Raw genomic sequence first — 24,534 nt, forward strand, 5'->3', positions numbered from 1 at the left:
ATTCTCCCTTTTTGTCTAATTCTCCATCTCTCTAACTCTCAAGTATGTAAATGAATAAGTAAATGCTAAGAAATGGTCAGAAGTAGGCCTCTGTGCAATGACATCAGAAACCCTGAAGCTAAGCATGAACTTATGTAAAAACATGAAAATAAGTGATCCTAAACTCACCAAGAAAGTCTTGAGATTCTGAATCCCAAGGTCAAGTAACTTCATGGTTTCATGTTGAATGTCTCAGATTTGTTTAAAAGTTAGAAGCATGAATTCTGTCTCAAATAAACAATAAAGATAACAAAGGCATAGGAAATGAAAATTTCTTTGAAAATAAGAGACAGCTGATCAAAAGCCTCCAGAAACTCAAATTATCACACAAAAAAATGTTTATAGAAAAAACCTGAGGGGATATAACTAGGGCTCATGATTTCAGAATGAGCTAGAAAATACTTTTCAAAGAAAGTAAACACACTCTGGGCTGCAGAAACAAATTCTTTAAACTGTCAGAAAGTGGTAGGGTGGCACATTGCTATATTTCTGTAACTGCTGTAGTTCTGAGAAGCTGAAGATGTTAGATTTCCTTAGGAATATGGGGAAGCTGTCATAGAGTGCAAATAAAAGTTTCTCATTTGCAAAATCCCACAAATGCTGTTTACCTGGGAAGACTGAACATGAGACAACCATAAATTCAAATCTTGTTCCTTAAACGTGATCCTGTTTAGAGTACAGACACATTTCACTCTTCTTCACCTGTAAGTAAATGATCCAGTAAAACATTCCAATATTTATGGTTGAAAAAGTACAGGAAAAAACTGGTTGCTAGGCAATGGGGGAATATATTTATTAAATATTTGTCCATTCTTTAAAATCTTATAGTTATCTCATCAATGCTAAAGACTAGAATGACAATAAGAGGAGGAGAGACAGAGATTGTTTATTAGCTCACTCCCCTAATGCCTGTGAAATTTAGGTCTGACTAGTCTGAAGCCAAAAGTCTGGAATTTCATCTAATCTTCCCTAACATATCACAGGGTCCCAAGCACTTGAACCATTATTTGCTGCCTTCTAGTTTACATAAGCTAGAGCTTTATTGGAATCGGAGTAGCCAGGGCTCATACTGGCACTATTTTGGGATGAAGGCACCATAAGCAACAAATTAATACATCTAACCAGGAAAGCAATTCTGCCATACTTGAATAAAATTCAAGTAGTAAACATGATCATGATTGAAAATTAAGAAATCTATTGGTACAACCTAATATATCAATGTCTTAAGGAAAAAAAAAATCATAATGAGCATAAATAAGTGTCTTCCACTGATTATGTTAAAATCTTATTCCACTTAGATAACAAGAAACTTCATTCCCTTTACATCAGTATTCCAGGAGAAAGCACATATATGTGATTCAGTGATTTTTGTTTTCCTCATTTCAGTTGCCATGAAAAGTGATGACATAATTAGGATGAACCAGGAAATTCAAGAAAAAGATTTCAAGCAGGATGTTATGACAAATAGCAAGACATCAACTCCCAAGAGAGTTGAATTAATAAAAAGACTTAATTTAAGTTCAAGTCATGTTTCAAAACCGATTATCAAAAAGGGAAGTTATTCAGCAATGAAACCTGAGGAATGCAATGTATGTCACAATGTGCATCCCCATGGTGGGCCTGATGAGCTGCAAGCTGGAGAGAAGCTTGATGCCGCTAAGGTACGTGGGAACTCTGTCCAGTGTTGTGAGCATCTTAGTGAGGATCACAAGATTCAGACTGTGAAGCCTTCATTTGTACATAGTGGACAGGGGAAAGACTTCAAAAGGAAGAAGATATTCTTTAGATTTTGCACGGTCCATATGGGAGACCCCTGTAATAAGTCAACAATTACTGTTGGAAAGACAACTCAAATAGAAGAAACTCTTCATAAAAATACTAACCTCAGTAAGCATCAACAAATCAACACAGGAGAGAAACTCTATGAAGATATGGGGTATGTGGAACCTCTCATTTACAAATCAGATCTTCCAATAGATCAGAGACAACATACAGAGAAAAAACCTTATGCATGTCAGCCTTGTAGGATCTCCCATGTGTGTAATGAATGTGGAGAAACCATGTACCAGAAGTTAGATCTCATTAGACATCAGAAAATTCACACAAAGAAGAAACCTCATGAATGTAATGAGTTCCAAAAAACCATTTTCCAGAAATCATACCTCATAACACAGCAAAGAATTCATACAGAGGATAAACCTCATGATTGTAAAGACTGTAGAAAAGCCTTTGGCAAGAAGTCACAGCTTGTAGTACATCAGAGAATTCACACAGGAGAGAAACCTTATGAATGCAATGGCTGTGGAAAAGCCTTTCTGTGCAAGTCACAGCTCATCAAACATAAGGGAATCCACAAAGGTGAGAAACCTCATGAATGTAATGACTGTGGAAAAGCCTGTGGCTTGAAGACAGACCTAATCAAACATTGGAAAATTCACACCACGGAGAAACCTCATGAATGTAATGACTGCGGAAAAGTCTTTGGCTCTAAGTCACAACTCATAACCCATCAGAGAGTTCACACAGGGGAGAAACCTTATGAATGCAAGGAATGTGGAAAAGCCTTTGGCAAGAAGTCAACAATCACTAGCCATCAGAGAATTCACACAGGGGAAAAACCTTATGAATGTAATGACTGTGGCAAAGCCTATGGCTATAAGTCTGACCTCATCAAGCATCAGAGGATTCACACAGGGGAGAAACCTTATGAATGTAATGACTGTGGCAAAGCCTATGGCTATAAGTCTGACCTCATCAAACATCAGAGGATTCACACAGGGGAGAAACCTTATGAATGTAATGACTGTGGCAAAGCCTACGGCTGTAAGTCTGACCTCATCAAACATCAGAGAATTCACACAGGGGAGAAACCTCATGAATGCAAGGAATGTGGAAAAGCCTTTGGCTATAAGGCAGATCTCCTCAAACATCAGAGAATTCACACAGGAGAGAAACCTTATGAATGTAATGACTGTGGAAAAGCCTTCACCTGTAAGTCACATCTCATAATCCATCAGAGAATTCACACAGGGGAGAAACCTTATGAATGCAAGGAATGTGGAAAAGCCTTTGGCAAGAAGTCAACAATCACTAGACATCAGAGGATTCACACAGGGGAGAAACCTTATGAATGTAATGACTGTGGAAAAGCCTTCAGCTATAAGTCATATCTCATAATCCATCATAGAATTCACACAGGGGAGAAACCTTATGCATGCAAGGAATGTGGAAAAGCCTTTGGCAAGAAGTCAACAATCACTAGACATCAGAGGATTCACACAGGGGAGAAACCTTATGAATGTAATGACTGTGGAAAAGCCTTCACCTGTAAGTCATATCTCATAATCCATCAGAGGATTCACACAGGGGAGAAACCTTATGAATGCAAGGAATGTGGAAAAGCCTTTGGCAAGAAGTCAGCAATCACTAGCCATCAGAGGATTCACACAGGGGAGAAACCTTATGAATGTAATGACTGTGGAAAAGCCTACGGCTGTAAGTCTGACCTCACCAAACATCAGAGGATTCACACAGGGGAGAAACCTTATGAATGTAATGACTGTGGCAAAGCCTTTGGCCGTAAGTCGGACCTCACCAAACATCAGAGGATTCACACAGGGGAGAAACCTTACGAATGTAATGACTGTGGCAAAGCCTATGGCTGTAAGTCTAACCTCATCACGCATCAGAGAATTCACACAGGAGAGAAACCTTATGAATGTAATGACTGTGGCAAAGCCTTCGGCTGTAAGTCTGACCTCATCAAACATCAGAGAATTCACACAGGGGAGAAACCTTATGAATGCAAGGAATGTGGAAAAGCCTTCACCTGTAAGTCACATCTCATAATCCATCAGAGAATTCACACAGGGGAGAAACCTTATGAATGCAAGGAATGTGGAAAAGCCTTTGGCCAAAAGTCACATCTCATAATCCATCAGAGAATTCACACAGGGGAGAAACCTTATGAATGTAATGACTGTGGCAAAGCCTACGGCTATAAGTCTGACCTCATCAAACATCAGAAGATTCACACAGGGGAGAAACCTCATGAATGCAATGACTGTGGCAAATCCTTTGGCTATAAGTCACAGCTCATAATCCATCAGAGAATTCACACAGGGGAGAAACCTTATGAATGTAATGACTGTGGCAAAGCCTACAGCTGTAAGTCACAACTCATAATCCATCAGAGAATTCACACAGGGGAATAACCTTATGAATGTAATGACTGTGGCAAAGCCTTTGGCCAGATGTCACATCTCATAATCCATCAGAGAATTCACATAGGGGAGAAACCTTAAGAATGTAATGAATCCTGAAAAGCCTTTGGCTGGAGTCAGTAATCATCAAACATCAGAGAATTCACACAGGGGAGAAACCTTATGAATGTAATGACTGGAAAAGCCTTTGGCAAGAAGTCACATCTTATAATCCATCAGAAAATTCACACAGGACCCTAAGCATCTGTGCATATACATTTATTTATACTTGCATCTTCCTGTTGAATTGATCCCTTAATCATTATATAGTGCCATTCTTTGTCTCTTTTAGTAGTTTTTGTTTAAAGTCTCTTTCCTTTGCTATTAGCATTGCTACATCTGTCCTGTTTTGTGTTCCATTGGCATAGAATATCTTTTCTCATCCTTTCACTTTCAGTCTGCATGCATCGTTGTTGGTGAGATGTTTCTTGTAGGCAGCAAGCAGATTGGTTTTGTTTTTAATCCATTCAGCCAGTCTGTACCTTTTAACTGGAGAGTTGAGGCCATTTACATTCAAAGTGACTGTTGATAAGTAATGACTTTGTCCTGACATTGTTTCATAAAGTTTCCTATTGTTTACTTTGGATTTCTTTTGTACTTTTGCTCGAGTATTTTTTTTTTTTTGCTTTCAGATTTTTGAAAGATTATTTATTTGTTTGAAAGGCAGAGTTACATAGAGCCAGAGTCAGAGGCCAGAGAGAGAGAGGTCTTCAATCCACTGGCATACTCCCAAATTGGCTGCACTGGCTGGAGCTGGGCCAATCTGAAACCAGGAGTCTGGAGCTTATTTCAGGTCTCCCATATGGGTGCAGGGGCCCAAGGACCTGAGCCCTCTTCAGCTGCTTTTCCAGGCACATTAGCAGGGAGTTGGATCAGAAGTGCAGCAGTCGGGACTTGAATCAGTGCCCATAAGGGATGCTGGTGCTGTAGGTGGTGGCATTATCTGCTATAACACAGTGCCAGCCCTTCTCATTCTTTTATCATGATGACTATCTTTCTGTGTTTCTTAGTGTAGCACTTCATTTAAAACATCTTTTGTAATGCCACTTTGTGATTGAAAATTCTTCCTACTCTTGTTACAAATGGTCTTTATTTCATTGTCATTCTTAAATGAGAGCTTTGCAGGATACAGTATTCTGGGTTGACAATGTTGTATTAAGACTTAGACTATGTCTTGCACTCCTTGCCTGTAGGGTTTCTTATGAGAAGTCCATTGTAAGTATAATTGGAGATCCTCTGAAAGTAATTTGGCATTTTTTTGTGCACCTTTTTGGAATCTCTTTATATACAGAAGATCAGTTTAGCATACATTAAGTAAAGATTTCAACAGTTTGCTCCCACACAGAAACATAAAGTGAAAAATACTGTTTGAGTACTAGTTATAGCATTAAATATCAATGTATAGCACACTAAGGACAAAGATCCTACATGAGGAGTAAGTGCACAGTGACTCCTGTTGTTGACTTAACAAATTGACACTCTTGTTTATGGCATCAGTAATCACCCGAGGCTCTTGTCATGAGCTGCCAAGGCTATGGAAGCCCCCTGAGTTCACTGACTCTGATCATATTTAGACAAGGCCATGGTCAAAGTGGAAGTTCTCTCCTCCCTTCAGAGAAAGGTACCTCCTTCTTTGATGACCCATTCTTTCCACTGGGATCTCACTCATGGAGATATTTCATTTAGGTTTTTTTTCTTTTTCCCCAGAGTGTCTTGGCTTTCCATGCCTGAAATACTCTCATGGGCATTTCAGCCAGATCCGCATGCCTTAAGGGCTGATTATGAGGACAGAGTGCTGTTAGGACATTTGCCATTCTATGGGTCTGCTGTGTATCTCACTTCCCATGTTGGATCATTCTCTCCCTTTTTTATTTTATCAGCTAGTATTTGCAGACGCTATTCTTGTTTATGTGATCCCTTTGGTTCTTAGTCCTATCATTATGATCAATTGTGAACAGAAATTGATCACTGGGACTAGTGAGATGGCATTGGTACATGCCACCTCGATGGGATTGAATTGGAATCCCCTGGTATGTTTCTAACTCTACCGTTTGAGGTAAGTCAGCTTGAGCATGTCCCGAATTGCACATCTCTTCCCTCTCTTATTCCCACTCTTATATTTAACAGCGATCACTTTTCAGTTAAGTTTCAGCACTTAAGAATTGTGTATTGATTACAGTATTCAACCAAAAGTATTAAGTAGAACAAACAAAAAAAATACTAAGAGGGATAACATATTAAGCTGCTCATCAACAGTCAGGGTGAGGGCTGATCATGTCACCATTTCTCATAGTGTTCATTTCACTTTAACAGGTTTCCTTTTTGGTGCTCAGTTTGTTGTCACCTATCAAGGAGAACAAGTGGTATTTGTCCCTTTGGGATTGGCTTATTTCACTCTACATAATGTTTTCCAAATTCCTAACAGGGATCACTTTTCAGTTAAAATTTAAACACCTAAGAATAATTGTGTGTTAATTACAGAGTTCAACCAATGGTACTAGAACAAAAAAAAATACTAAAATGCATAAAGTATTACATTGTACATCAACCGTCAGGACAAGAGCTGATCAAGTCACTGTTTCTCATAGTGTCCATTTCACTTCAACAAGTTTCCCCTTTGGTGCTCAGTTAGTTGTCGCAGATCAGGGAGAACAGATGATATTTGTCCCTTTGGGACTGGGTTAATTCACTCAGCATGATGTTTTCCAAATTCCTCATCTTGTTGCAAATGACTGGGTTTTGTTGTTTTTGACTGCTGTATAGTATTCGATAGAGTACATGTCCCATAATTTCTTTACCAAGTCTACTGTTGATGGGCATTTGGGTTGGTTCCAGGTCTTAGCTATTGTGAATTGAGCTGCAATAAACATTAATGTGCAGACTGCTTTTTTGTTTGCCCATTTAATTTCCTTTGGGTAAATTCCAAGGAGTGGGATGGCTGGGTTGAATGGTAGGGTTATATTCAGATTTCTGAGGAATCTCCAGACTGACTTCCATAGTGGCTTGACCAGTTTGCATTCCCACCAACACTGGGTTAGTGTCCCTTTTTCCCCACATCATCTCCAGCATCTGTTGTTGGTAGATTTCTGAATGTGAGCCATTCTAACTGGGGTGAGGTGGACCTCATTGTGGTTTTGATTTGCATTTCCCTGATTGCTAGTGATCTTGAGCATTTTTTTATGTGTCTGTTGGCCCGTTGGATTTCCCCTTTTGAAAAATGTCTATTGAGGTCCTTGGCCCATCTCTTAAGTGGGTTGTTTGTTTTGTTTTTGTGGAGTTCCTTGATTTCTTTGTAGATTCTGGTTATCAACCCTTTATCAGTTGCATAGTTTGCAAATATATTTTCCCATTCTGTCGGTTGTCTCTTCACTCTCCTGACTGTTTCTTTTGCAGTACAGAAACTTCTCAATTTGATGCAATCCCAAATGTTAATTTTGTCTTTGACTGCCTGTGCTTCTGGGGTGTTTTCCAAGAATTCATTGCCAGTACCTATATCTTGCAGGGTTTTTCCAATGCTCTCTAATAATTTGATGGTGTCAGGTTGTAGATTTAAGTCTTTAATCTATGTAGAGTGAATTTTTGTGTAAGGTGTAAGGTAGGGGTCTTGCTTCATGCTTCTGCATGTGGAAATCCAATTTTCCCAGCATCACTTGTTGAATAGACTGTCCTTACTCCAGGGATTGGTTTTGGACCCTTGATCAAATATGAGTTGGCTGTAGATGTATGGATTGATTTCTGGTGTTTCAATTCTGTTCCATTGGTCTATCCATCTGTTTCTCTACCAGTACCATGCTGTTTTGATTACAACTGCCCTGTAGTATGTTTTGAAATGTGGTATTGAGATGCCTCCAGCTTTGTTTTTGTTGTACAAGATTGCTTTAGCTATTCGAGGTCTCTTGTGTCTCCATATAAATTTCAGCACCATTTTTTCCAGATCTGAGAAGAAGGTCTTCGGTATCTTGATTGGTATTACATTGAATGTATAAATTTCTTTTGGGAGAATGGATATTTTGGTTATATTGATTCTTCCAATCCATGAGCATGGAAGATTTTTCCATTTCTTGGTATCCTCTTCTCTTTCTTTCTTTAAGGTTTTGTAATTTTCATCATAGAGATCCTTAACGTCCTTGGTTAAGTTTATTCCAAGGTATTTGATTGTTTTTGTAGCTATTGTGAATGGGATTGCTCTTAGAAGTTCTTCCTCAGCCGTGGCATTGCCTGTGTATACAAAGGCTGTTGATTTTTGTGCATTGATTTTATACCCTGCTACTTTGCCAAAATCTTCTATGAGTTCCAATAGTCTCTTAGTAGAGGTCTTTGGATCCCCTAAATAAAGAATCATATCATCTGCAAAGAGGGATAGTTTGAATTCTTCCTTCCCCATTTGTATCCCTTTAATTTCTTTTTCTTGCCTAATAGCTCTGGCTAAAACCTCCAGAACTATATTGAATAGCAGTGGTGAGTGGGCATCCCTGTCTGGTACCAGATCTCAGTGGAAATGCTTCCAACTTTTCCCCATTCAATAGGATGTTGGCTGTGGGTTTTTCATAGATTGCTTTGATTGTATTGAGGAATGTTCCTCCCATACCCAGTACGCTTATAGTTTTCATCATGAAAGGGTGTTGTATTTTATCAAATGATTTCTCGGCATCTATTGCAATAATCATATGGTTTTTCTCGGCATCTATTATAATAATCATATGGTCTGTTAATATGGTGTATCATAATGATTGATTTGTGCACATTGAACCATCCCTGCATACCAGGGATAAATCCCACTTGGTCTGGGTGGTTGATCTTTCTGATGTGTTGTTCCATTCTATTGGCGAGTTTTATTGAGGATTTTTGCATCTATGTTCATCAGGGATATTGGTCTGTAATTCTCTTTCAGTGCTGCCTCTTTTTCCGGCTTAGGAATTAAGGTGATGCTGGGTTCATAGAAAGAATTTGGGAGGACTCCCTCTTTTTCGATTGTTCTGAATAGTTTGAGAAGAATTGGAGTTAGTTCTTCTTTAAATGTCTGGTAGAATTCAGCAGTGAATCCTTCTGATCCTGGGCTTTTCTTTGTTGGGAGGACCTTTATTACTGTTTCAATTTCTGTCTCAGTTATGGGTCTATTTAGGTTTTCTATGTCTTCCTGGTTCAATTTAGGTAGGTTGGATGTGTCCAGGAATCTATCCATTTCTGATAGGTTTCCCTGTTTGCTGGCATACAAGTCCTTGTAGTAATTTCTGATGATTCTTTTGATTTCTGTGGTGTCTGTTGTTACATTTCCTTTTTCATCTCTGATTTTATTGATTTTTGTCTTTTCTCTTCTTTTTTTAGTTAGCTGGGTCAATGGGGTGTCAATTTTGTTTATTTTTTCAAAAAACCAGCTCCTCGTTTGGCTGATTTTTTGTAATGTTTTTTTTTTTTTGATTCATTCCTGTTGATTTCTTCTCTGATTTTAATTATTTCTCTTCTCCTAGTAGATTTGGGTCTGGTTTGCTGCAGATTTTCTAGATCCTTGAGATGAGTTGAAAGCTCATCTATTTGGTGCCTCTCCAATTTCTTGATATAGGCACCTATTGATATAATCTTTCCTCTTAACACTGCTTTTGCTGCGTCCCTTAAGTTTTTGTATGTTGTGCTGTTATCCTCATTTACTTCCAGAAAATTTTTGATTTCTCGTTTAATTTCTTCTATGACCCATTGTTCATTCAGGAGCATGTTGTTCAATCTCCATGTGTTTGCATATGCTCTAGGGATTCCTGAGTTGCTAATTTCCAACTTCATTCCTTTATGGTCTGAGAAGCTGCATGGTATGATTCTAATTCCTCTGAATTTGCTGAGACTTCCTTTATGGCCTAGTATGTGGTCAATCCTAGAGAAGGTTCCATGTACTGCTGAGAAGAATGTGAAATCTTTAGCTGTAGGATTGAATGTTCTGTAGATATCTGTTAGATCCATTTGTGCTATAGTGTCATTTAAATCAACTGTCTCCTTTTTGATCTTCTGTCCTATTGATCTGTCTATTTCTGAGAGTGGAGTATTGAAGTCCCACAGTAGTATTGTATTGGGGTCTAAGTCTCCCTTTAAGTCCCTTAACAAATCTTTTAAATAAACCGGTGCCCTGTAGTTAGGTGCATATACATTGATAATTGTTATATCTTCCTGTTGAATTGATCCCTTAATCATGATATAGTGTCCCTCTTTGTCTCTCTTAACAGTTTTTGTGGTAAAGTTTATGTTGTCCGATATTAAGATGGCTACGCCTGCTCCTTTTTCATTTCTGTTGGCATGGTATATCTTTTTCCAGCCTTTCACTTTCAGTCTGTATGCATCTTTGTTGGAAAGATGTGTTTCTTGTAAGCAGCAAATAGATGGGTTTTGTTCCTTGAGCCAATCAGCCAATCGGTGTCTTTTAACTGGACAGTTCAGGCCATTAATGTTCAATGTGACTAATGATAAGTGGTCACTTTGCCCTGCCATTTGCCAAAGATATGTTCTAATATATGCTTTGAATTCCCTGTGATCTTTTGCTGTGAGGTTTCCTTCCTTTACTTTCTTTCATATTGATGACCGTGTTTCTTTGTTTCTGTGTGTAACACATCTTTAAGCATCTTTTGTAGGGCTGGACGAGTAGTGACAAATTCTTTCAATTTCTGTTTGCTATGAAAGGTCTTTATTTCACCTTCATTCACAAATGATAGCTTTGCAGGATATAATATTCTGGGCTGGCAGTTGTTCTCTCTTAGTACCTGGGCTATATCTCGCCATTCCCTCCTATCTTGTAGGGCTTCTGATGAGAAGTCATCTGTGAATCTAATTGGAGATTCTCTGAGAGTAATCTGACATTTCTCTCTTGCATATTTTAGGATCTTTTCTTTATGTTTCACTGTGGTGAGTTTAATTACAATGTGTCGTGGTGAGGATCTCTTTTGGTCGTGTTTAGAACCCAAATGTTGGGTTTTTAATAGTATCCTGAAGATTCCCGACAATATGTTTTAGATTTCTAATTTCCTCTTCTTTTCTTTGGTCTGACTGTATCCTTTCCTGTTCTCTGTCTTCTAAGTCTGATATTCTCTCTTCTGCTTCACCCATTCTGTTTTTAAGGCTCTCTAGTGTGTTTGTCATTTGATCTGTTGAATTCTTCACTTCGTTATGATTTCTCGTCACTATCACAGTTTCCTGTTGTACTAGTTGTTTCATTTCATTTTGATTCCTCCTTAATATTTCATTTTCTCGAGAGAGATTTTCTATCTTGTCCATTAAGGATTTCTGTAGTTCAAGAATTTGTTTTTTGAACTTCTTAATGTTCTTATCAATTTTTTGAGGTCTGCTTCTTGCATTTCTTCTATCTCATCATCTTCATAATCTTGAATTGGGGTGTCTTTTTCATTTGGGGGCATCATAGTGACTTCCTTGTTCTTATTACCTTGGTTTTTGCATTTGCTGTTTGGCATATTGTAGATATTTGGTTTCTTCACTGTGGGCTTTTTCTTGTTATACTATGACTCTAGATTAAGTGGACTGTCTGTTTTAGAGGCTTAAGATGGGTGTGGCCTGAGAGCTCTGGTGTGCCAAAGGTGACACTCCCATGTTAGGCATGGTAGATCTCTCTCTCTCTTTCTTTCTTTCTTTTTTTGATTGAAAAGGGAAGTAATTCCACACAGCACACGTTCCAACGCTGGTGTGTTGAGTCTACTGCTGGTGTCCTGAACTGTGGGCTCCCACGCTCTCCAAGCAGGTCCACTGTGAATCACTAGTTCCGGAAGAGTTTCTTCTGCTGTTTCTTCCCCTACTCTTTCTTCAACCTGCAGTATCTCCACTTTTATTAAAGTGTCTTTCCCTGGAGCATCAGTGTGCTCCCTTCCTATTCTGCCATCTTGCCAGAACACTAAAGGATTTCTCTTAACACTTCAAATTAAACAAGATAGTTCCATTTACCTTTGGTTCTCAGTGGTGTATTTACATATGCCTGGTTTATAGCATTATGACAGTTTTACATTTTAAGGAAAATATATTTTTATACGTTGTGGCTTAACCTATTATAACACAACAGTGGCCCATTTCTGAGTTTTAATCATCAGTATTTATAAGATAGAATAAAATTTGATGACTTGGTAAATCTAAGCTGAACACATTGTAGAATAATTTAATTATAATATTTTTCCAAAATGAAAAAGTATTACTGAGTAAAATCAAAATCATTAACTGTAAATGTCATTTATATTTTGTGCCATTCTTGTTTCTATAAAATGTAGACATAAATGAATTTTTCATCTTATGTGCTATCAACATATTACTGAAATGTCAATCATTTATTTTTTGGCTGTAAGTTTATTAAGAGCTCCAGTAGAGTTAGAGGATAGAATATCCACTAACATACAATGTTATGCTTGACATTTTCAGCACACTTTAATCAACTTGGTATCATCAAACTCTGTTCCAGATGGTAATAGAATATTTGGCTTGGAGAAATGCTCATCTGCAGCAATAATACTGGTTTTATCAGAAAGTCTAGTTTGCTGTTAGGATCCTTTTAAAGGATATAGGAACTACACAGAACATTGAATTTGGAAAATAAGCAGCTTTCAGTCAGATCATGCCTAGTCCAGGACTTCACCAATTATGATTTAATGTTCTTGGGAACCAAGTTACTTAGTTTCTTTAGGCTTCAGTTTCATTTAAAATTTGCTTTAAAGTTAAGATAATAGAAGCAATCCAATTTTTTCCTGAAACCATAAAGTGTTAGAAATATTGTTTAGTATAGAGTAAATATTAGCTGTTATTTTTACCATCTATTTTTATTTTTACTATCTAAAAGAATCTAAATGTCACTTCTGCATGTTATATTGTACAAATTTAGGTACAACTAAAAATATTTGAAACACATTTGTGTACATTCAACTTATAATTTGAAACTTCATATTTTACATTTAATAATACACTCCTTTCACTTCCTGTTTAATTAGATTAATAAGGCATCTCCTACATAATTTCCTAGATACTGTAATTTATTTACTCTTTGCTTTTTGTGATGGTACTTTCATATTTTGGAAAAAGAGTAATTAAATGGTGCCATTTTCTTGTTTTAAAAATGACCATTGATTTTTGGGGCCAGCATTGTTGCTTAGCAGGTAAAATCATTGCCTGCAATGTTGGCATCCCATATGTGTGCTGGTTAGAATTCCAGCTTCTCTACTTTGATCTAGCTCCTTGCTAATGGTCTAAAAAAAGCAGCAGAAAATGGCCCAAGTGTTTGGGTCCCTGCACTCTTGTAAGCCATTTTCCTCTGCATCTAGCCAGATGAAGGGAAACAAAAGCAAGGAGGTGCACACTCACCCTTAAAGGCTCTAGCCTGCAAGTGATACACATCACTTCCATTCACATTCTGCAAGGAGGGATGTTAGCTCATTGCTTCACTACTACAGAGGAGCAGAATAGGGGCACAGCTGGGAAATGTATTCTGGCCATTTGTCCTAGATTCCCGTAACTTTGGAAGGTGGCAGCAGGTTGTGGTAGATGGCTAGCAGTCTCACAAATGCTTCTGGTATGTATTATTAACTGAACTGTGATAATCATCCTTGTTTACAAGTCTTGGTGTACCTGGCCGAGGGGAGCTTCTTTGTATACACTGCAGACTGAAACTGCCCAGACGGTGCATCATCAACTTTAGTAAATATGGCCAAATTCTTTTCAAAGTGACTGCTAACATTCCAAACCATGCAGCAATTTACTTTGTTCCAAAACCTTGATACACCTCATACTGTCAAAATTAGTTTGTTGATTCTAATGAATCCTAATGAATTTGTTTTTTTAAACTTTTCCAAAAAGTGTAACTCAGTGTAATTAGTATTATTTATATTGGGGCTAGTGCTGTGATGCAGTGGGTTAAAGCCCCAGCCTGAAGGGCCAGCATCCCATATGGGTGCCAGTTCTTTTTTTTTTTTTTTTTTTTGACAGGCAGAGTGGACAGTGAGAGAGAGAGAAACAGAGAGAAAGGTCTTCCTTTTGCCGTTGGTTCACCCTCCAATGGCAGCTGCGACTGGTGCACCACGCTGATCCGATGGCAGGAGCCAGGTGCTTCTCCTGGTCTCCCATGGGGTGCAGGGCCCAAGGACTTGGGCCATCCGCCACTGCACTCACTGTTAGTCAATGACGGGTAAGATCCCCTGGGGGACAACCTAAGACAGGCACAGCTGCGTATGGAGACCACATGGAAACGGGGTCAACAATGGTATGGCCAAGAATCATGCCTTCCGTTGCTCAAAAATAAAAAGGGAGAAATGTGGTGGAATGAGAAGGCCATGCCAAGGTGGCCACTGGCAAGTGAGTGTAAGTTACTCAGGAATGGCTTTAGAAACTGCCTGGCAACAGGCCGTGATTCGATGGCTTTGGAAACTGCCTGGCAACAGGCTGTGATTGGATGGCTTTGGAAACTGCCTGGCAACAGGCTGTGATTGGTTGGGACATAGACCACCCCTTGAGCAGATTGGCTGGTCTTGGCCATATAAGATGTTGTACCAACTGAAATAAATGAGTCTGCAGGCTGCACACCTCAAGCCTGCTTTCATCTGACTCCCGGGGTCTGTGTGGTGACTCCATGCTTCTTGCCCCCACCACGCTGCTCCTCTCAGAAATGAATTCACTGCAACATCTGGCGCGCCAACATGACTGAGAGAAAGACAGTGTGTTGGACTCGGTGAGGTCCCCCCTGGATTTCGGCAAGTAGGCGCCTTGGTGTTTTGTGTGCTGTTTGGTTCTGTGAGGGTGAGCACAGAACCCCCTCCTATGCCCCTTTCCTTGTCCTTGGCCTCAGTCTAAGTGACCCCAGGTTAGACACACACTGCCCAGAAGCGTACATCACTTCTTGGCTACTCCTTTTACTTTCAGTTCACCTGGCGAATTCACATAAGGGACTGATCTTCCCAGAATTCGGAACCAAGTCATCTTCCCTCACTCAAGGGAGGTGACGCTCTGGAGACACCGTGTGGGCATATGGCCTTGACCTAATGAGTCAAGGAAGTCCCCCACTAAGCACAGGACATACTTACAGCCTGATACACCACTATCTATTTGTCTAATGTAGGGAAACCTCCTGCAAAATGCCATCAACAGCTGAGGTGCTAGGAATTTGCTTTGTTATGGCAGCAGTGCTGTACATGTCTTTCCTTTGGCTAGAGTTGGCGTGCCATGCCGCTCTTATGCGTTCAGATATGGGAAAGATACCCCCTTCTCAGAATCCTGTGCAGATTATCATAGTGAATCTGTGTGATAAGAGCCTGACACTCCAGGTCCCTGTCTCGCAGACAATGGTTGATGACTTAGGGAGAGAGAACTCTGTGTGAAAAAAATAAGGTAGCAATGCCTAGTCAGCCACCCCCATATACCTGTGGGATGAACTTAAAGGACCTCTAGACAATAACTCATGCAAGGTCATCCCATCTGCACCCAGTGAGGATCCCAACATTTGTGGCAGTACTCAGACACCCCCAGCTCTTAGGGCAGCAGCTGGACCCCGTCCCACCTGCACATTTGCTGTTAATGTAGGAGAGGATGCAGAATTCAGGCCCTGGATTCCAACACCCATAAAGGACCTTACTATGCTAAGAAAGGCTTCTCAAGAGTCAGGTCCTGACTCTCCCTACGTTGAACAATTGCTCACACAATGGGCAGCAACCCTTCAAACTCATTTTGACTGGGTTGCACTGCTCAAAGCATGTTTGTCGAGACTACAGTTCTTACAGTGGAAAGCCTGCTATGAGGAAGAGGCTGAAACTGGCAAGGAATGATGCTGCCTATGGAATAGCAGTAACCTTTGATATGCTTACAAGCCGTGGCACCTACATTTATCCTCAAGAACAGGTCCGCATTGGAGTAGTTGCCTATTTTGATCAGGTCAGAGATTTGGCACTTAAAGCCTTAAAAAATATAAATCCTCCTGATTACAGTCAGCTCTTTAGAAATCTAGTTCAAGGCCTAGGCGAATGGTTCCCCAATTTCCTTGCCAGAGTCTTGGATGCAGTAGAGAAAAGATTACTGCCTGGCCCTGATGAAGACAATTTGGTCAAACAATTAGCTTGGGAAGGTACTACAAAAGAGGCAAAAGCAGTAATTGCCCCAGTCTGTAATGAAGACATTTCTAAATGGATAGTAGCCACAAAGGAGGTAAACCCTGCCGATACACCCATACAGGCCCTAACTGCAGCCATTAACAAATCGAGCACAAGGAAGTCTAATGACCTTCCAGTTTGTTGGGGATGCCAGGAAATAGGACACCTACGGCTAAACTGCCCAAATGCAAAAAGATGGGGCAAGCCCAAAACGCTGTGTCCCAGATATAAAAAAGGCTTTCATTGGGCAAAAGATTGCAAGACCAAACATTTAAAGTCCCAGTGGGGCGGCCCTCAGCCCAGCAAGTAAGAGGGAGTCCCACCACCATTAACTGGTCGATGCCTATCTTCAATCTGAGGCCAAAATTGACCTTATATTTAGATGACATTGCCTTTGTGGGTTTAATTGATACTGGAGCAGATGTTACTGTCTTAAAAGCTAGGGATGCAAGAAAAATACAACATTGGAAGACAGCACCTGGACCTGACCTGGACTGCCTCAGTGCATCCCTCCCAGCAATGAGGGTGGGAAGAAGAGCTTTTCAGAAAAAAAGAGATCCAGGAGATGAGGCCAGAAAGCTCCCAGCTGGTCAGAGGCTTCTGACCTGATCTGTGTTTGGTGGGGTGTGGCCTGTCCCCATCCCCTCCATCTGTGAGTGGGACCTGTTCCCCTAGCTGCAGCTCTACAGGAAGCTCCTGACCCAATCCTTGTGTTTAGCTCCTGACCCAATCCTTGGTGTCTGAAAGGATTCGGCAATTAAGCCTCTGCAGGGTGTGTGTGGGAGTGTTTGCTGTCCCCATTAAAATGTAGTAGTGGAGAAACTGTCCCCAGACACATCTGGATGAGCTCTGCACTCACTCTGCCCTCTTCTCCAGGGACTCATCCAGGATGTACCACTTCTCCATGGGCTCCTCCAACTTTTTATGTTTTTAAAGATTTCACTCATTTATTCAAGAGGTAGAGCCACAGACAGAAGGAGAGGCAGAGAGGGAGAGAGATCTTCCATCCACTGGTTCACTCCCCAAATGTCCACAATGGGCAGATCTGGGACAATCTGAAGCCTGGATCCAGAAGCTTCATCTGGGCCTCTCATGTGGGTACCGGGGCCATCTTTCACTGTTTGTCCAGGCTATAGCAGAGAACTGGATAGGAAGAGGAGCAGTTAGGACTTCAACTGGCACCCACATGGAATGCTGGCATTGCAGGTGGAGACTTGGACTACTACACCACACAGTTCAAGTCCTATTTTTCTTTATGGGAGGAGAGGGTGTGGGTAGTACAAAGCTCTAGGCCCTGCCTGTGTGCTAAGTGGAGGTAACCATGGAGGACCAAAGAAGTTATACCCTAGAATCCCATGGTTCTATGTCTGTCCCTAGCTCTCTGCTTCTTCTCAGGTATTTTTTTTTTCTCTTTCTAGTTGTGAAACATGTGTCTGTCATCTAAAGACTGCGAGTCCTGCATCAGCTGCAGACACTTTTGTCTGTGGCTGACTGGTTAAGGTGTTTTGCATTCTTCTGCAGTCTCCATGCTGCCTCAGAGAGCGCTGGCCTTTGGTCATTACAACTTTTGACAACTGGAGTCTCGCCTACAGTATTTAGATAAGTATGTCTCATTTAAAATAATTTCTGTGTTTAGAAATAAAGAGGTTGTCATTACTGGTTTGACTACATGCCTATTTAAATGACTAATTCCACCTTGACTCAATTACTGATCTCCCAGTTGGAAGTTAATACATAATTTACCAACTAATACCTTCTCTTCAACTCTAAAACACTGCTGCCTGGCTTCTGAGTGACCTGCCTAGTTCCCTACTTCTTTACCAAGACATCCCTGATACCAACACTTCTGGCACCTGCATTACCATTTATGCTTAGCAAGTATCTATGCACTTGGATTGCAACAGGTCTTTTAAATGTTCAAGAATTTATTTTGAATGGCCATCTTTGTGATGCAGTAGGTTAAGCATGCGATGTTGGCATCCCATATCAGAGTGCAGTTGGAGTCCCAGGTGTTCAGCTTCTAATCCAGCTTCTTGCTAGTGTATCTGAGAAGGCAGAGGAAGATGGTTCAACTACTGGAGACACTACCACTCATGAGGGAGACTCAGATGGAATTATGGTTCCCAGCTTCACCCTGGCCCAGATCTGGCTATTGTGGACATTTTGGGAGTGAAACAGTAAAGGAAATATCTGTATCTTCTCCTTCCCAACCCCCAATATAATTGCCATTCAAATAAATAAGAATTTTTTTAGAAGTTTGAAATCCATGTATCATTTTGCATAATATGCATTTTGCTTAAAGTTTTTAAGGAGGATTTCAAAATTTGTTGCATAAAATAAACATCTTTTAATAATAATTTTCCAAAAATTTCCTGAAAACCTCTCATATTTGCTTTTATTTATATTTTCCTATAAATAATACATATATTTGCATGTCTTGCAAAGCATGGATTGTATTTCCTTCCTCATTTTGGCCTTACTGATATCACCCTAGTTTTATTTTCATTTCTTATCTGCAAAATTTTATTCTGTCTTGCAATTTCTTCTCATCTCAGTCTATCCTATGTGAAGTGATCAGATCAAACTTGTTGGAGAACAGTTTTTATCTTGTTACTCTCTTGTACAAAAGTGACTAAGAGAACAAAAAGGCATCCATATTTCATTAAGAATCAAATACAAAATCTTTAGTCAAATGATTATGGATATCATAAATCCAATGGCCTGTTAACTTTAAAAATAGGCTTATTTATTTGAAAGGCAGAGTGACAGGGAGGGAAATAAAGGGATGGAGGGAGGGAAGGACAAGGAGAGGGTGGGAGAGGGGCAGAGAGAGAGAGACAGAAAACCACAGCGCTGGGAGGGGTGTTTCACCTGCTGATTCACTTGCCAAATGCCCACACAGCTGGAGTTGGGTCAGGCTGAAGCAAGGAGCCAGGAATTCCATTCAGATCTCACACATGGGTATTAGAGCCCTAGGTACTTGGGCCATCATCTGCTGCCACCCATGCACATTAATAGGAAGCTGGGTTAGAAGCAGAGGCAGGATTCAATCCCAGGCATTCTGATATGTGTTTTAGGCATCCCAAGTGGTACCTTAACCCACTGCACCATAATGCCATCTCTAGCATTTTATTTGACATTTCTTTGATATTTTGAATTGTTTTACCTAACTTTATTTTTCAGAGCTAGTATTGTGATCCAGCAGGTTAATCTGTTGCCAGTGATGCTGGCATCCCATATGAGCACCATCTTGCATCTCGGGTGCTGCATTTCCTATCCAGCTCCTTGCTAATGCATCTGGAAAGCAGCAGAAGATGATCCAAGTTCTTGAGTTCCTGCCTTCCATACGGGAAACCTGGATGGAGTTCCAGCTACTGGATTTGGCCTGACCCAGCCCCAGTCAAAGTGGCCATTTGGGGAGTGAACCAGCAGATGGGAGCTGGATTTCTCTCTCTCTCTCTCTCTTTTTTTCTCTCTCTCTGTATCTCTGTCTCTGCCTTTCAAATAAGTAAGTAAATCTTTTAAAAAGTGAATTTTTTTTTCAATTTTTTTCTCTAGCTTCTAGAATAGCATTCTCCCTTGGTGCTACAGCAATCTGTTGACTTGTCCTTCTCAATCTCTGAATAGAGCACAACACATCTCCCAAATGTTGACATCCTGTCACAGATGTTGGCCTCTTCTGTTCTCTAAACTACAGACTCTTGAGCACCTAAATAACTTTCATGCATTAACTTGCATACACATACCCGAGGACTCCAAAATCATAGATTGCAGGTCTGACTTAGCTTTTATTTTCAAATGACTGATGAGAAAGCATGTCAGGAAGACAGCATTTAGCCTTGTTTGCTTACACTGGTCTTATTTGTGTAATCTCTTCGACACTTACCCTATCTTTTGGATCAGTTGTGTATTTATATTTGTCTCTTTACCCAGTGTGCTGGCATTGGTACCTGCCTCCTTGTTAAGATTGAGTTGAAATCCCCTGGCACATTTCCAGTTCCACCATTGGAGGTAGGTCTGAGTGAGTATGTGCCGTCCTATATATCTCCTCCCTCTCTTATTCCCACTCCCATGTTCCACAGAGATCAATTTTCTGTTAATTTTTAAACACTTAAGCATGGTTGTGCATTGATTGCAGAGTTCAACCAGTGGTCTTGTGTAGAGCAAACCGAGCAACAACAACAACAACAAAAATACTAAAGGAACAAAATAGTAAGTTGTTCCTCAACAGTCTAGACAAGGGCTACTCATGTCATTGTCTCTCATAGTGTCCATTTCACTTCAATGGGTATGATTTTAGGTGCTCATTTAGTTGCCATCGATCAGGGAAAACATGTGATATCTATCCCTTTTGGACTGGCTTATTTCACTCAGCATGATGTTTTCCAGCTTCCTCTATTTTGTTGTAAATGCCCGGATTTCATTGTTTTTTTTTTTTTTTTTTTTTTTTTTTTTTTTTTTTTTTTTACTGCTGTATAGTGTTCCATAGAGTAGATATCCCATAGTTTCTTTATCCAGTCATCCGTTGATGGACATTTAGGTTGATTCCATGTCTTAGCTATTGTGAATTGAGCTGCAACAAATATTGAGGTGCAAATGGCTTTTTTCACCCCTTTAATTCCATTTGGGTATCTTCCAAGGAGTGGGATGGCTGGGTCCTGTGGTAGTGCTATATTCAGGTTTCTGAGGACTCTCCAGACTGTCTTCCATAGTGGCTTTACCAGTTTGCATTCCCACCAACAGTGGATTAGTGTCCCCTTTTCTCCACATCCTCACCAGCATCTGTTGTTGGTTGATTTCTGTATGTAAGCCAATCTAACCAGAGTGAGGTGGTATTTCATTGTGGTTTTGATCTGCATTTCTCTGATGGCTAGGGATCCTGAGCATTTTTTCATGTGCCTGTTGGCCATTTGGATTTCCTCTTTTGAAAAATGTCTGTTAAGGTCCTTGGCCCATTTTTTTATTGGGTTATTTGTTTTGATTCTGTGGTGTTTTTTGATCATTGTGTAGATTCTAGTTGTTAATCCTTTATCTGTTGTGTGGTTTGTGAATAACATCTCCCATTCTGTTGGTTGCCTCTTCGCTTTCCTGACTGTTTCTTTTGCTGTTAGGAAACTCTTCAATTTGAGGTAATCCCATTTGTTTATTTTATCTTTGATTACCCGTGCCTGTGGGGTCTTCTCCAGGAATTCTTCACCTATTCCGATATCTTGAAAGGTTTCCCCTATGATCTCAATTAGTTTCATGGTGTCGTGGCGCATCTCTAGTTCTTTGATCCATGTTGAGTGGATTTTTGTATAAGGTGTAAGGTAGGGGTCTTCCTTCATACTGCGACATGTGGACATCCAGTTTTCCCAGCACAATTTGTTGAAGAGGCTGTCCTTGTTGCAGGGGTTGGTTTTAGGTCCTTTGTCGAATATGAGTTGGTTATAGATGTTTGGATTGATCTCTGGTGTTTCTATTCTGTTCCATTGGTCTATCCATCTGTTTTTGTACCAGTACCAGGCTGTTTTGATTATAACTGCCCTGTAGTATGCCTTGAAGTCTGGAATTGTGATGCCTCCGGCCTTGTTTTTATTGTTAAGGATTGCTTTAGCTATTCTGGGTCTCCTGTTTCTCCATATGAATTTCAGCATCTTTTTTCTAGGTCTTTGAAGAATGACTTTGGTATTTTGATTGGTATTGCATTGAACTTGTAAATTGCTTTTGGGAGAATGGACATTTTGATGATATTGATTCTTCCAATCCATGAGCATGGCAGGTTTTTCCATATTTTTGTGTCATCTTCTATTTCTTTCTTTAGTGTTTTGTAATTTTCATCATAGAGGTCTTTGACCTCCTTGGTTAAATTTATTCCAAGGTACTTTATTGTTTTTGTGGCTATCATGAATGGGATTGATCTTAGTAGTTCTTCCTTGGCCCTGGCATTGTCTGTGTATACAAAGGCTGTTGATTTCTGAGCCTTGATTTTGTATCCTGCTACTTTACCAAACTCTTCTATGAGTTCCAGTAGTCTCTTATAGGAGTTTATTGGGTCCCCTATATATAGTATCATGTCATCTGCAAAAAGGGATAGTTTAACTTCCTCCTTTCCCATTTGTATCCTTTTAATTTCTTTTTCTTTCCTGATGGCTCTGGCTAACACTTCTAGGACTATATTGAATAGCAATGGTGAGAGTGGGCATCCCTGTCTGGTGCCAGTTTTCAATGGAAATGCCTCCAACTTTTCCTCATTCAATATGATGCTGGCCTTTGGTTTATCATAGACTGCCTTAATTGTGTTGAGGAATGTTCCTTCTAACCCCAATTTGCTTAGGGTTTTCATCATGAAAGGGTGTTGTATTTTGTCAAATGCTTTCTCTGCATCTATTGAGATAACCATATGATTTTTGTTTCTCAATTTATTAATGTGATGTATTACATTGATTGACTTTCGAATATTGAACCATCCCTGCATACCAGGGATAAATCCCACTTGGTGTGGGTGAATGATCTTTCTGATTTGTAGTTGGATTCGGTTTGCCAGGATTTTATTGAGTATTTTTGCATCTATGTTCATCAGGGAGATAGGTCTGTAGTTCTCTTTGTTGTGTCTTTTCTGGGCTTAGGAATTAAGGTGATATTGGCTTCATAGAAGGAATTTGGAAGGATTCCCTCTCTTTCAATCTTTTGGAATAATTTGAGAAGAACTGGGGTTAGTTGTTCTCTAAATGTCTGGTAAAATTCGGCAGTGAAGCCATCCGGTCCTGGGCTCCCTTTAAATCCTTTAGTAATTCTTTCAGGTAGCCAGGCGCCCTGTAATTAGGTGTGTATACATTTATAATAGTAATATCTTCCTGTTGGATAGATCCTTTAATCATTATATAGTGCCCTTCTCTGTCTCTTTTAATAGTTTTTATGTTAAAGTCTGTTTTGTCTGATATTAGAATGGCCACACCAGCTCTTTTTTGATTTCCATTAGCTTGGAGTATCTTTGTCCATCCTTTCACTTTCAGTCTGCGTGCATCTTTGCTGATGAGGTGTGTCTCCTGAAGGCAGCATATAGATGGATTCTCTTTCTTTATCCAATCAGCTAGTCTATGTCTCTTTGTCGTGGAATTAAGACCATTCACATTCAATGTGATTACTTTTAAGTACTGTCTTTTCCCCTTCATGTTTCCTGAAATGAGCTGTTTATGTATTTTGAACTTTGTGGATTACTCTACATCACTTTTTTTTTTTTGCAGTGAAGTTCTTGTTTTTGTATTTCTGTGTGCAGCACGTCTTTGAGCAAGTGTTGTAGGGTTGGACGCGTGGATACAAATTCTTTCAGTTTCTGTTTGTCGTGGAAGATCCTTATTTCCCCTTCATTCATAAATGATAGCTTTGCAGGATATAGTATTCTAGGTTGGCACTGTTTGTCTTTTAAAACTTGAAATATATCATGCCATTGTCTCCTTGCCTGTAGTGTTTGCGATGAGAAGTCTGGGGTGAGTCTGATTGACTTACCCCTGAATGTGATTTGTTGTTGCTTTTCTCTGGCACATTTTAGGATTTGTTCTTTGTGTGTCACTGAACTGAGTGTTGCCACAATGTGTCGTGGTGAATTTCTCTTCTGGTCTACTCTGTTCGGAGTCCTGGCTATCTGTTGTATTTGTGTGTTGTTATCCAGCTGCCTTTGTTTAAAGTTTTCTGATATTTTTTCGTTGAAGACGCCTTCTAATCCATTCTCTCTTTCCACCCCCTCAGGGACTCTTATTATCTGAACATTACACTGCTTGATTGAATCTTGTAGGTCTCCAACCATATTTTTTAATTTTTTAATTTCTTCTTCCTGCGATTGAACTGACTGTATTATTTCTGGAAGTTTGTCTTCGAATTCTGATATTCTATCTTCTATTTCATCTGTTCAATTTCCGAGGGATTCCACGGTGTTTTTTATATGGTCAATTGAGTTTTTCAGTTCTAGTATCTCATTCTGGCTTCTCTTTAGGATCTCTAATCCCTGAGCTTGTTTTTCATTCAGCTCTTGACACTGTTTCTCATTATTTCTAAGTATTCTGATTATTAATTTTCTGAATTCTTTTTCTGGCATGTTTTCAACTTCTTCTTCTTCTGCCTCTGTTATGGTTGGTTTAGCCTGCTCCATTGGCAAG

At 39.8% G+C, this 24,534-nt stretch overlaps 1 protein-coding gene across 1 annotated transcript in view; it reads left to right on the forward strand.

Annotated features, from left to right (window-relative positions):
* Positions 1–4,831, forward strand: part of LOC100344946 (uncharacterized) — a 147,342-nt gene extending 142,511 nt beyond the window's left edge. The window contains exon 4 of the mRNA XM_089303079.1: positions 1,426–4,831. Within this exon, the coding sequence (XP_089159205.1) occupies positions 1,426–4,253 (2,828 nt within the window). The 3' untranslated portion in view covers positions 4,254–4,831. The remainder of the gene's footprint in view (positions 1–1,425) is intronic.
* Positions 4,832–24,534: the final 19,703 nt, after the last annotated feature.

Source organism: Oryctolagus cuniculus, chromosome 8, assembly GCF_051225735.1.
Source record: "Oryctolagus cuniculus isolate XC-2025 breed Fujian yellow rabbit chromosome 8, ASM5122573v1, whole genome shotgun sequence".
NCBI lineage: Eukaryota > Metazoa > Chordata > Mammalia > Lagomorpha > Leporidae > Oryctolagus > Oryctolagus cuniculus.